Below are 14,411 nucleotides of genomic sequence, written 5' to 3'. Positions count from 1 at the left end.
GCAAGGTAATTCTGCAATTATAAATAACTGTCTGTTTTTGAAAATTGTTTTTTCCCCTGCTATTAGAAAAACAACTTATGCAGAGAATGACGCCTTAAATATGTTGCCATGTACACACAGTCGCTCTGCCAACCCACCTCAGTATAATCCCAGGGCGAGTATGGAATGTGTGAGGATTGTAGGTTTGGCCATGGGCCAAGGCCCAGGGGCTGACCCAGCACTTTAGGGTGTGGTGACCACATGATTACACCATCCGGGGGATGTTTACCCTACTCACACACCACAGAGCCTCCTTATTGTGGCTCATCAATCTCTGCCACTAGCCACACCACACCACCAGAGCCTTTCCCGGTACAACGTGTGGTCATGGTTTTCAAATTATTGCTTTTTTTTTTGTTCAGTCACATTTTATTATGACCCATATTACACTACAGTACCCATGCAGAATGTTTAATTGATTGTGTATTTTGTGATGTTTAGTTAACCCCACTTCCTCTTTATTTAGACTACCTAGCCAAGCATGGACGGCTGAGCGAACCAGAGGCACGACGCAAGTTCTGGCAAATTCTGTCTGCTGTTGAGTACTGCCACAATCGTAACATCGTTCACCGGGACTTGAAGGCGGAGAACCTGCTGCTAGACGGACACATGAACATCAAGATTGCTGGTAATAGTTCATAGTTACACTATCCAAAATTTTGGCTTTGGACCATTACTAGTCTGATACAAAAAACAACTGCTATCTGCTATATATTATATTATATTATATTATATTATATTATATTATATTATATTATATTATATTATATTATATTATATTATATTATATTATATTATATTATATTATATTATATTATATTATAATAATAATATAACACAATTTATTATTTACCCAATTTGTTTTTTTTATGGCTATAATGAATTGTATTTTACTATATATTGTATCATTTTAGATAATATAATACATGCACAAATAAAATATATTAAATTTAGTTTGGTTTATTTTATCAATGCTTTTTATTCGTGCAACTGAGTAAATGCACAAATAAAAAGCACAAAAAAACAAAACAAATGTGTGTATCAGTAACACTGACTTGGAGACTCTAGATTGTTTATAGAAGTTTGTAGCACCACAAAACAGCTGAAAATTGGTCAAAATGATTTGGTACGTTTTTTGGGGGGAGTTTTCCTTGCCTTAATTTTTCACCTGCATTTTTGTGAGTTAATAGTTGTAGTTAATTATAGGGTGTGATGGACAGTTTATATAATCAAAGCTGTAATGCTCAGGATGATGACTCAGGTATTGCACAGTTGGCAAAGCCATGACTTGCGTCAAGAGGACACAGGTGCATTCTGTGCTGAGCCATACATGCAGACCAAGGTTCATTTGCAATTTGCAATATAAAGTGAGCCAGACGCTGAGTATCGCAGCCATCCAAGGCTCTCCGTGAAAGGAGAGCTTCCCACACACATATGTGCACACATATTCCAACACAGACCAAACACTGTCAGTTTTCCTGACACCTCAACCTGCTTTCTGCCCAAACTCTACAGTCATGATGGTAGATTGTGATGTTTTGCACAGCAAGTAATGCAGTGGCCAGTCACAGAGGGGTGTCCCACAAGGCTTTGTTAAAGGTCCTTTTTACTTTAGCCCTCACACTGATGCACAGTCAGCCTCTTAGAAGATGGCCGGAGCTGGGTCACTCAAAGAAAGGTCATCAGCCTTTTATGTTTCACTTCAAACATTTTTGTGCCTGTGTCATCATGATTAAAAAAAAAGACATTTTTATGAAGCAGAAGACACTGTAAAACTCTAATCTTTTAACCATGAAGACCCTTTCCCATACTGTATAGATATACAACGCAATATATATATATTTCATTTCACAGTGATTTTGCATTGTGATTATATGACAGATTAAAATGTCAACGCTTGAAGCAAGAAAAGAGTATACATCTGTTTTTATTCGTGTTGAATGAGCAAACCTGTGGGAGTGGGAGACTTCCTGGGGTTGGCCAATGATTGGGAAACCGGATAAAAAATGGTTAGGATTGGATCCCCAGAGATCTTTACGCAACCAACCTCCAGCACAAATCCAATGCACAGTGTGTTACGCATGTCCACCGCATAACGAAATTATGAGAGCCAGAGCTATTGACCTCAATAAAAGCTTTTATTTAAAGTAACAAAAAGATCAGGTCTGCCTGCCTGTAAATATGGCACTAGCCACTGTTTTCCAAGCTGCAGGAGTTAAGCTCTGGGGCCGGATGATATTGAGTGATTCCTGTATTGAATGTTGAGGCTCACTCCTGCAATGTCTGCCGCTGTACTGCCTAGAGCATTGACGTCAATTCCTCCTGCTCAGCATTCAACTCATGAAGTGGGTCAGCTCAACTGATATGGACTCATCATACCGGCTTCTTACATCACAGTCACAGTGTAATGCAACCACGGCTGCTTTTTATCTCTCCTTAAGGTTCACATTTTCATTTTATGAGGTCCCTGAAGCTCAGATTATAGACAAACTCTCGATACTCACTGGAATTGAAATGAAATCAGATGATTTGACATCCTACACAGTAAAATGTTTAAATTTGTATACATGTAAGGTTATATAATTAATACAATTATTTGTAATATATATACACACACACACACACACACACACACACACAAACATACACGTATATTAAGAAAATTTGTGCTGTGTTGGATAATTATAAGAGTGGATTTAGTAATTCAGGGTGAAGTTATCATGATACAATTATGATTGTTTTTTTCCCCCCTGTTTTAAGTTAGATCTGTTTATAAGCTTATTTGTTATAAACAACTTACTCAGGTTTGTGCTTTTGTCTTAGAGACTTGTATCAGATTTGTCTTTGAGCCATATTTGAAGCCATATTTGGCCATCTCGCACCACTGTCTTAGATTTCTGGCAGTGGTGGCCATTGTATCTAATCTCAGAGCACTTTGTAAAGCTTTTCCAGCCCATTAAAGCAAGGGGTGAGGTGGTGATGACGGTTTCCGTCTTCAGGGTTTGCACGGCATGATCCACTAAGCCCTGTTACAGATGCTGCTCAGCCTGTGTGTTGGCTTAGCATCCTTCTGTTCCTTCATTGAATGTTGTCCAATTTGAATGTTATACAAATTTTTCGGTAGACATAGTGTGGTATAATGTCAACTTAGTCGCTTCGAAATTTTAAGTGACCTTATGTAATGCAGTCTTATTTTCTGGTCATTCACACAGTGTTACAGCTTGTTAGGCAAAGTGTAAATCAAGTCACAGAATCATGTTTTATTACTTTCATCAAGAAATTGTTTGAGTTCAGTTTTTGTGTTGATGTATTTCCTATTGAAACAGGAAGTTGAAACATTTTAAAGGGCTGTCCCTTTACAAAATAGGCACTACGTATTAGTTAAGTCACAGCCATGAACATAATTCACTATTTTCTAGTCAGTTACAGGCGGTATTAGAGAAACTGATATATTCTTTCTAGATGGCATTTGATTGGACAAAAATATGTGTAGTGCAGAATGAGTCATCTGTATTTTTGCTCTGTTTCTCAGAAGAGGAAGACTAAATTTTAAATGCTTTATCTAATTTTCACTTGTATCTAGATGATCTCATACATAACACACATGGGCTAAGTCACAAAACTCTATTTTTGATTTAATGGGATCTGAAAGATATATATATATATATATATATATATATATATATATATATATATATATATATATAAATACTGTCTGACTGTACTACAGGCAAATTACACTCTTAACAGCAAAGTTTGTGTGGAAATGATATTTTTTTTTTTTTTTTGTAATGGCCTCTCAGTAAGTACAACACTAATATTAGTCATCAAAGTAGAAAGAAGTGGGCTGCAAAAGCATAATTCTGTGAGCTTTGAGGATGTCTGGAGGAAATGTGTTTTTGGCTTAGGATATTGGAGAAGGATGTTTTTACAGTGTCTGTATTGTCAGAGGCATGGGTAATTTTAAGGCAAACATTGCACCTCTGGTTCACCAGTAAACTGATTTTGCACAGAAATTATGGTATGCAGTTGGAAGGATATTATATTTCTCAACTCTTGACAATTGATGACAACTGATCCACACACTTACAGGATCCATTATTCACCTTTTTCCACACTTGCCAAAAGCAGATAAAATGAGAACATTTAACCGCCATTAACATCTTACCAGTCATGAAACTATATATTATATTATATTATATTATATTATATTATATTATATTATATTATATTATATTATATTATATTATATTATATTATATTATATTATATTATATTATATTATATTTAGGGCTGTCAAAAGATTAATCGCGATTAATCGCATCCAAAATAAAAGTTTGTGTTTACATAATATGTGTGTGTACTGTGTATAATTATTTTGTATATATAAATACACACATGCATGTATATATTTAAGAAATATTTGCATACATATACTGTATATATATTTATATAGTTTATATTATATATAATTTTTTTTATATATAAATAACACATTTTTCTTAAATATATACATGCATGTGTGTGTATTTATATATACAAATTTAATTATACACAGTACACACACATATATTATTAAAAACAAACTTTTATTTTGGATGCGATTAATCGCGATTAATCTTTTGACAGCCCTAAATTATATTATATTATATTATATTATATTATATTATATTATATTATATTATATTATATTATATTATATTATATTATATTATATCTATTTTATTTTTCTCTCAAATAAATACATTTCTATTCATTTGACACTAATGACAGAGTAATGGCTGCTGAAAATTCAGCTTTGCCATCACAGGAATAATTTACATTTAAAAATATATTAAAATAGAAATTTTAAGTTGTAATAATATTTTGTAAAAAAAAATTCAATAAGTTAGAAAATCAGCTAGAAATATCTCCTTTTAGTGAGTCTCTATTAAATGCTTTTTAAACACACCAGTCATGATTAACTGGAAAAGTTCAACGGTCACTTGGTGTGGGAACCTTGATTGTACAATCAATATTGAGCACAGGCATAGTCAAGCCTGTCAGTTTCATTCTCATTTCAGTTCTCTTTTTTCTTTTTTTTCGTCTTTGCAGATTTTGGCTTTGGAAATTTCTTCCAGTCGGGAAAGCCCCTGGCCACATGGTGTGGGAGTCCTCCATATGCAGCCCCAGAGGTGTTTGAGGGACAGCAGTATGAGGGACCTCAGCTAGACATCTGGGTAATGCCTCTCTGCGCTTCCAATGTATCCGTGCACGTTCACACTGCAGTGTGTTTGACAGTAAATGATTAGTAAGTCAGCTGACAGTTGTTTGTGTTACCACCTATTCAACCTTTGAGAACTCGACTGACGTCAAAGCGTAAACCAAACACCCTGCAGTTCGTGTGAGAGAGATAGAGATCAGCTCATGTGAAATCTCTCTTGCTCGCTTTTTACTGCCATTAAGGAAGAGTTCACCCAAAAATTGGAAGTCATTTACTCACCTTCAAGTCGTTTCCAAACCCATATGATGTTTTAATAAGGTGAAATTTTCACATACAATGAGAAAAGAGCAGCACGTACCTCCTGTTAAACATCTCACTTTGTGTTCCACGAAATAGAAAGTCATACAGGTTTGGAACGACATGAGGGGAAGTAAGTGATGCCACATGCCACCTGTACATTTGCACATTATAATCTTGTTTTTCACCATTGAGCTGACGCTGTGTGTGTGTTCCTGCAGAGTATGGGGGTGGTTCTGTACGTGCTGGTGTGTGGTGCCCTGCCCTTCGATGGGCCCTCTCTCCCCGTCCTGCGGCAGCGTGTTCTGGAGGGCCGTTTCCGTATCCCTTACTTCATGACAGAAGGTGAGACATTCTCCTAGTGCACGAAGTCCACCAGGAGAGGTTTTCTGGCGGCAGTTGCTGTTTTTTTTTTTTTCAAACAATTAAAACATTCCATAAGTGCTTGGCTACAGTTTGTGTGTGTCTGGACTGGATAAATAGGAATGGCTCTAACTGCTCAGAGACATTGGGCAATGGAACATATCCCTTTGAAATTAGTTATGAGGGTCAACTTGTAAACTAGTCATCATGTAACCGAATAGTCTATTAGTGAGGTTGACTGGTAGGGTTGCACTGATATTACAATTCTGGTCGATACCAATAAACCAATTAATTGCTGTTTTTGTCCAAATATATCCAATAAATGTTAAATGCTACAAGTGAATTTAGGCATCACAACATAAATGTGTATATTCATTTTGAGATTTGCTAAATTACATTTAACAGTGTTATTAATTTTTTTGTGTTTTTAAAAGTCAAATTTAAGTGAATGTTAGACAACGCCAAAAAAGGTCATCTACACTACCTTTCAGAAATTTGGGTTGGGCAAGATTGATTAATGTTTTTGAAAGAAGTCTTTTATGCTCACCAAAGCTGCATTTATTTGCAGTTATTGTGAAATATTATTACAATTAAAAACAACTGTTTTCTATTTGAATGTATTTTAAAATGTAATTTATTCCTGTGATGGCATAGCTGAATTTTCTGCATCATTACTTCAGTCTTCAGTGTCACATGATCCTTCAGAAATCATTCTAATATGCTGATTTGGAGCTCAAGAAATTATTATTATTATCAATGTTGAAAACAGTTGTGCTTCTTACTATTTTTGTGGAAAACATTTCAGGAATTTTGATTCATTTGTGATACGTTTTTCATTTTTTGGGAAATAGAAAGTTGGATGAACAGCATTTATTTTGAAGTCTTTTGTATTATTATAAATGTCTTTGCTTTCACTTTTGATCAATTGAATGTGTCTTTGCTGAATAAAAGTATTTATTTCTTTAAAACAAAAAATCCTACTCACCAAAAACTTTTGAATAGTAGTGTAAAAAGTTTATGTAAAAATATGGTAAATTAGCAATTAATAAATCTATTAAACAAAGTCTTTAAAGGGGGGGTGAATTGCTGTTTCATGCATACTGAGTTTTTTACACTGTTAAAGAGTTGGATTCCCATGCTAAACATGGACAAAGTTTCAAAAGTTAAGTTGTACGTTTGAAGGAGTATTTTTGTTCCAAAAATACTCCTTCCGGTTTGTCACAAGTTTCGGAAAGTTTTTTTCGAGTATGGCTCTGTCTTACGTAAGATAGAGCGGAATTTCCTTATATGGGTCCTAAGGGCACTTCTCCGGTAAGATCGCGGCCGCGCGCGCACTCGCAGACCAGAGAGAGAAGAGAGCGAAAGCAGTACGTTACCTCAAAGCGCTCTGCTCGGCTTTAGGGAAGTCAATGTCACCAAAGAAGTGGGTTTTTGGTTGGCAGGGCAAGACAACCCTGCACAGATTCCCAAAGAACCCAGCGTTAAGGGAATAGTGGATGGAGTTTGTTTTTTCGAAGCATCAACGGAGGTTGTGCACGACTCTTTGTTCCCTGCATTTCGACGATGATTGTTTTATAAACAAAGCCCAGATCGACTTATTTGCAGATCGTCTAATGCTTAAGGATCGAGCAGTCACGGTGAGTAAACTACTTCAAATGTCTCTCTGTGTTGTTGTTAGATCAGTTAGCACAGCTATAGCACACCGCCCACACGGCCCGCCCCCAGCCGCTCGTTTTTTTCCGGAAAGACTCGGTACAGCCAATCTTTAACTTATAAATATAATAAAACTAAAGACGTTTTGGAGATATGAAGGATGCAATACTACTCTATAGGTACTCAAGATTAACAGGAGATTGAGTGAAAATGAGCATTTCACCCCCCCTTTAATATCACTAATATGGTACTGATTATCAAGCATACCTACTGACAAGTTTATTAGATTTTTTTTAATTTATTTTTTTATCATTGGTTCCACCATTCTTTTTTTAATAGTGTGTCAATTATTAAATAGTACTTTGGAAATGCATCGCAAGAACATGCTAGCTCAGGGATGGGCAACTTCGGTCCTGGAGGGCCACTGTCCTACAGAGTTTAGCTCCAACCCTGAAAAAATCACCTGCCTGTGATTTTCTAGTAATCCTGAGGACCTTGATTAGCTTGTTCAGGTGTGTTTGATTAGGGTTGAAGCTAAACTCCGAAGGACCGAAGTTGCCCATCCCTGTGCTAGCTAAATTAGCCCACTTGTTAAATGCTCCTAATCAACGCATTCCAATCAGGGTCAGGTGACCCAGAAAGCCATCTAGTTATACAGGGCTTCCTTAAACCTGATTTGTTGTCCTACGCAGAGTAAAATTAAAGCAGTCAGCGTTCGCTCCACTCTTTTTTTCTTTCTTTTTTTTTTTTAGGCAGAATAACACAATCCGTGAAGGGCAGGATTGTATTTGAGAAAAAAGAAAGGAGAGCAAGAAAAGAGATAGATAAAGTGATAGGGCAAAGGTTGAGATGCAAGATAGTTCAGACTATCCTGATGGCAGTGAGTTCATGCCAGAGAGGGAGGGGTGGTCCGCTTTTGACGTAAGAGTCATATTTGTTCATTTTTCAAAAGCTTTGCTCACTGTGATTAAGCACGGATCAGGTAACCCGAGGAAGAGCGAACACGTTAACCTACCGGTCTTGCCAGGATGGCCCCTTATTTGGGGGGAGGGGGGCCGGTAGTAGGGGGTTAGTTGACTTTGTTCAAGACATTTAAACAATTAAGCCACGTTGAGAATGTTAGTCCAAAACTTATGTTCTTGCGGGTCCCCAAGTGAAACTGTTACTCCCCAAAATGAGAACAGTGTGTGGGTTTCCTTTACATTTTGTTTTCAAATGCTCTCATCACACAGGATTTCACCCCACCTCAGCCTGCTCTCAGCCAAGACTGCTTGCACACACCACACACTACATGCTTCACACTACGTCACACAGCGAACACAGCACACACACAGTTGGGAAAGATTATGAGAGCCTGGTGTGCTATACAGGGAACTTTGGCTTATTTCTCAGTGAAGGAAAAGTACTTTTCCAGAATTATCCTGGTAGCTTTAATGAGAACTCAAGATGAGATGGAACATTCAGGAACTTGCACAGCAATGGCATTATCTTCTAGGACATGTAGGACAAGTTCTCTGCCCTTTGATACTTTGAGGTGAAATAAAAGTATGATTGAGGAAGATACTTTTTTTTAATTTTTAATTTTTTACACTTTTACTTTCGTTTTGTTTTGGTATAATTAAAGTGTTTGAATGTTTGCCCGTTCCTTCCTTCCCTGAACAACATACCGCGTTACATTTATTATTTTCTTTTTTTATTCTTCCTTGTAATTGCCTTGAAAATAATCTTCTGTGCTGACTTGGCATTAATGAATTTGATCTAGCCTTAGTTTTGATACGTCTTTGAATTTACTCCAGGGTTAATATTAATAACTAAAATTAAAGCAATAAAAAACGAGCTTATGCTGCGTTCACGCTATGTCATAACCGTAGTTATGAGATAGCAACCTGTGACGTTCGTACTTGGAGCTGTACACGTCCTCGGACTCGGAATTATACATTTCTGAGGCAACACTATCAATGCCAAAATGAATCTGTAGCAGTCAGGTGGTACAAGTCAGAGCTCTAAGTTGTTTACGGTCATTATTATAGTAATGTTATGTACTTTGAGACATGAGGAATTTTAACGCCGTCTCTCTCTCTTTGCAGACTGTTCTGGCAGGGTGTGTTCATGTGTTTTGAAGGAGGCATGCTTTAGAAAGCGCTCTGAAGGGAGGGTGGGATCTTATGCTTTCAAAGCTAGCTTGCTATTGCTAGCCTCTCCGAAATTGCCTACCCTACCTTTAAGTGGCTGAACGCCAGTGGGCAGGCCTATGTTGTGATATAAAACTATTTTTTGTAGATGTCTTGTTCTGGAGCCAGGTGTAGACAAATTAATGTGAATTTCCCTTTCTCCCAATAATCTGTTGAGATTTTCAGTGAATAAAAGCTTATATTATGTCTATTCATTCCACAAAGCTATTGTTTAGTTTCAGAAAACTTGCTGTTTAGTGCCCGAGTCAAATAGACTACTTTAAGGATGCTTTTTGGTGCTATACAGTCCCGGTTCCCAAGTAAATGATGACCGAATTTTAATTTTTAATTCATAAAATTTGTCTTAAGTTTTGTCTTTAAAGCAAGCAGTGATTAAAAATCTAATAATATCAGTAACCATTCATCCTAAAATCAAGGTATAGCCAGAGTTCTTCACAGTTGTATTTATGCTTATGATTTCTACATGAATATATTAATAAGATTCTGTGATTTTCCCCCTGCTGAAGTGAGGGAGCCGTCGGGAGGAGGATGTTTCCAGCAAGCGGACATCCCACTGTGTTTTAGCACAAGGAGTGTTACTGTAGCCGTGCGACTCCCTCTGTTTGCTCTCGTGTCTCACAGGCTCTCCAGTAACCATAAATGTGACAGATTAACAGGATGAACAAGTCTCGAAAAAAAATAGTCAGCAATGAGCAACAGGAGCATTAAGCACGGCTGCATCACCACCAGCCCTGTGACGTCAGTTTCATTCAGCCCAGCTGAGTCAGACGTGGTCAGTAGTCAAGGACACAGGGACAGACAGAAGACCTTGTGCATTCTCGGATGAGATAATGTAATTAAGGTTTGTGTTGGTCTGACAGTGCAGCATTTGTTGGGCAGTTTTCAGCAGGGACTGTAGACAAATCTTGTCCTAAGCAGTGGAGGGTACAGGCTGTCACCATTGCTGAGTGTATGTCTCAGATGCAGCAGTGTTTACTGTGAAGCAAACACACTGTGACCTTTTCAGGTTGAGATTGTACAGAGCTGCTGTTCTCACTGCTGAGACAAGCACAGAACTTTCTTACTGCTCCCACAATTATGATAATACTTGACCAATGATACTAATAATTTACTTATAACTGTTATCAGAATAAACAGTTCTTCCGCCAAGACTTTTTCCCCTCCAACATACACCACTGTTCGTGTCATATTTATCTTTTATGAAAGAACGTCAAAAAGAAAAGCATTTCTTTTAAATATAAATCTTTTGTAACACTATCACAATCACTGTCACTTTTGATCATTCAAATGCGTTTTTATTATAGTATTAATCTCACCCTGACCCCAAACTTTATTTAAAAAAAAGTTCCCCATCAATTCTTGGGTACAGGACGTGTCATGTTTATCTTTTTCTTTTCCTCTCTTATGTGCAGACTGTGAGCATCTGATCAGGCGGATGTTGGTGTTAGACCCCTCTAAACGCCTGTCTATAGGACAAATAAAGGAGCACAAGTGGATGGTGATGGAGGTGCCTGTGCAGCGGCCGATGTTATATCAGCAGACTGCGGAGGGGGAGGTTGGTGTGGGAGAATACAGTGAACAGGTGCTCAGGTTGATGCACAGCCTGGGCATCGACCAGCACAAGACCATAGAGGTGAGAAATTGCACTGATTTTAAGAAATTAAATTGCGTTAATGTTCATACAAGCTTGACTAATGGCCCTTCTTTTTAATCATTTCTCCATATGTTTTGCAGTCTCTTCAGAATAAGAGTTACAATCATTTTGCTGCTATCTACTACTTGCTGGTTGAGAGGCTAAAGGCCCACCGCTGCAGTTTCCCAGTTGAGCCCCGACTCGACGCCCGCCAGAGGCGTCCCAGTACGATTGCAGAGCAGACCGTCGTCAAGGTAAAACTCTTCAAATTGCCTCTAGAAATTAAAATGTTAACAGCAGTGCAAGTATGATGTTGGCCAAGCTGTTGACTGTGTCCGGATCTTTTTCTCTGCACCTCAGCCGAGCAGCGCTGCTCCTCAGGTGAGCCTCCTGCCTCAGAACATGCGTCTCCTGCGATCGCCAGCTATTCCTCAAGCTTCTGCGGACTCCTTCACATTCCCACATTCCACCTGTGCTACTGAGCACAGCCTCATGGAGGAGGAGGTTGGGACTCCCAAAGTGAGTGAGAAATGGATTAGATGTTCAATTATAGGGGAAGAAGCTTGTGTTTCTCTCTGTTGCTTGTTTAGGCATTGATTCTTCTATGAAAACTAGAGTTTTCACTTAAGCGTAGCAAATGTTTAAAATGGGTAGGTAGGTAGCTAGAGGTAGATATAGTCACCTTTATTTATATAGAACTTTATATAATACAGATTATTTCAAAGCAGCTTTACAGTGACAACAGGAAAATAATGTATTTCGGCTGTTGTTCACCTGAAGTCAGTTCAGTGTTGATTCAGTTCCATTGTAAAGATCATCAATTATTAAATTAGTTAATTTCATCTACAAAGCAGTTCTGCAGAAAACAGTAATGCCATCGTACAGCTCTGTTCACTTCTCATACAGCAGCGTCAATACAGTCAGAATAATAAGATCAATAACATTGTTGAATACTAAGTGTCCCCAACTAAGCAAACCAGAGGTGACAGTGGCAAGGAACCCAAACTCCATCAGGTGAGAACACGGTGTGATTATGATTCAGGGTATATTTTAAGATAGATAGATCTAGATAGATCTCTATGTCTACTATATATGCATTTTAACAAAATCTCCCATAAACCCATTCTTCTGAGACATTCTTTCTACATTGATGTGCAGGGCTGTTGAGACGCTGATACAAACAGCTGTTGTTACAGAGTTGAATCTGACTGCTGCACGCTGAGTGCTCTTACACTCCTTCCCTACATTGCTGTTAAGCAACGTTAGTCCTTCCAAGGTCAGGCAGTGGGCCTGGCTGTTTGCTCAGGCCTTCTCATCACGCCCGCTCCCCGAGGAGCCTTTTGTTCAGAACCATCCTGACAGACGGCCAGATCGGCTGCCAGCTTGGCATACAGAACAGGAATAACAGCACAGGAGCGGGCCAGCTCTGCCACTCGTATCTACTTCACTCACTCGAGACCTAGTTAGCTATCTTCATTTTTATCTGTCTCTTTGAGGAAGAGTAATTTGCTCTCTCAAAGACTCTTCTTTCACTCGCTCGTGCACTGTTTTTATTACGTTTTGTGTCGATGAGGGAAAAGCTGTTTACCTTGAAGGTTTTTAGTGGCCTTAGTCATTTTTGTCTTTATGTATCTGATGGTGAGGTGAGACGTACACTGTGAGTGTTTCCCCTTGAGGCCGTCCACAGCTGTTTGGCTTACATAAGCGGGTCAGACTGTAGACGTCTCTGGCATTGACACACATTGGACGTGACAGCTGTCCATTCGCTCCGGCTTAGTCATTCCACTCTTTCTTCTCTCTCTCTTTCACTCCACAGACTGTCTGGCTTTGTGCGTTTCGGTATTTTACCATCTTCGGAAATGTGGAGTAATTGAGCGTTCATGGCTTTCATACTGAACATTGCATTAGCTAATTCCTCTCTTTAACATTGTGTTTGTTTAAATTTAGTTTTAGTAATTTTGTTGTGTTTTTGTTTTTATTTTATAGTTTTTATTCCTTTTTATTTATTAGTTTTAGTTTATTTAGTTTTAAGTTATTTTGTTACTTTAAGTTAAACTAAATGAACATGAGAATTTTTGCCTTGGAAATAAGTTTGTTTTTTATGTTTTAATATCATTGACTAAAACCATAAAAAAAATGAATTACTTGAAACAAGAATGTTACCTGCAATAAAATACAATAAAACATAAAAAACAAACTTATTTCCAAGGCAAAAATTCTCATGTTCATTTAGTTTAACTTAAAGTAACAAAATAACTTAAAACTAAATAAACTAAAACTAATATAAACTAATAAACTAAAACTAATTACTAAAAACAAATCTTTGTGACTCCATATGATTGGAGGATGGATGGGAGAACTTTTTGTGACATCAGCAAAAAACAGAAGTCGTTTTTCAACATTGTGTTGAAAGATTACAAAACATAATTGCATAAAATAATGAATCGTTCCACACAGGTTTCCTTAAACATGTTCCTGTGTGCCATTGGCTGAACAAGCAGATAGCCCCCACCCAAACTTACTACTAGAGATAAAACAGCGATTGTGTTAACACTTTTTGGAGAAATCAACCTACAAATGGCTTATTTATAGTAGTCTCCACTTTCTCCACATGAGATAGAATTCAATATTTTAGCATTGAAAAAATTACACACGACCCCTTAAAGATCAGAGGGGGAATTGTGGCACTCTCTCCTGTACGAGATCATCAAATCTGAAGCTTGATCTCAGAGAGTACAACACAAGCACTGGTGAGGAGGGGACGGCTGGGATTACATAATTTGTTCAGAGTCCGAATGATCACACTGTTTGTGTGTGAATAGCAGAGGGGCCAGGCACAACGATGGGCTGAAATGCAAAAGAATAAAGAGAGGATCTGTGGCTGTTCTTTAACCGTGTGTTGGGATAACAGCATTCCTGGCCCAGCATGCTGCAGGAAACTCAACTCATCCAGATGATCCATGTTGGTTGAGTGTGTGTGTTTGATGGCATGTCTCTCTCAGTGTACTCTGTCTGCATGAGGCTCTGACGG

The 14,411-nt window shown here is 37.9% G+C and overlaps 1 protein-coding gene across 1 annotated transcript in view; it reads left to right on the top strand.

Moving 5' to 3' along the window:
* sik2b (salt-inducible kinase 2b) overlaps window positions 1–14,411 on the top strand; it is a 38,611-nt gene that overhangs the window by 12,663 nt on the left and 11,537 nt on the right. Inside the window, exons 4-9 of the mRNA XM_079885090.1 lie at window positions 506–667; window positions 5,134–5,258; window positions 5,761–5,884; window positions 11,160–11,380; window positions 11,482–11,634; window positions 11,741–11,899. Of these exons, the coding sequence (XP_079741216.1) occupies window positions 506–667; window positions 5,134–5,258; window positions 5,761–5,884; window positions 11,160–11,380; window positions 11,482–11,634; window positions 11,741–11,899 (944 nt within the window). The remainder of the gene's footprint in view (window positions 1–505; window positions 668–5,133; window positions 5,259–5,760; window positions 5,885–11,159; window positions 11,381–11,481; window positions 11,635–11,740; window positions 11,900–14,411) is intronic.

Source organism: Squalius cephalus, assembly GCF_949319135.1.
Source record: "Squalius cephalus genome assembly, chromosome: 11".
NCBI classification, from domain to species: domain Eukaryota; kingdom Metazoa; phylum Chordata; class Actinopteri; order Cypriniformes; family Leuciscidae; genus Squalius; species Squalius cephalus.
The sequence above is the reverse complement of the archived record's forward strand: the minus strand, read 5'-3'. Positions and strand labels throughout refer to the sequence as shown.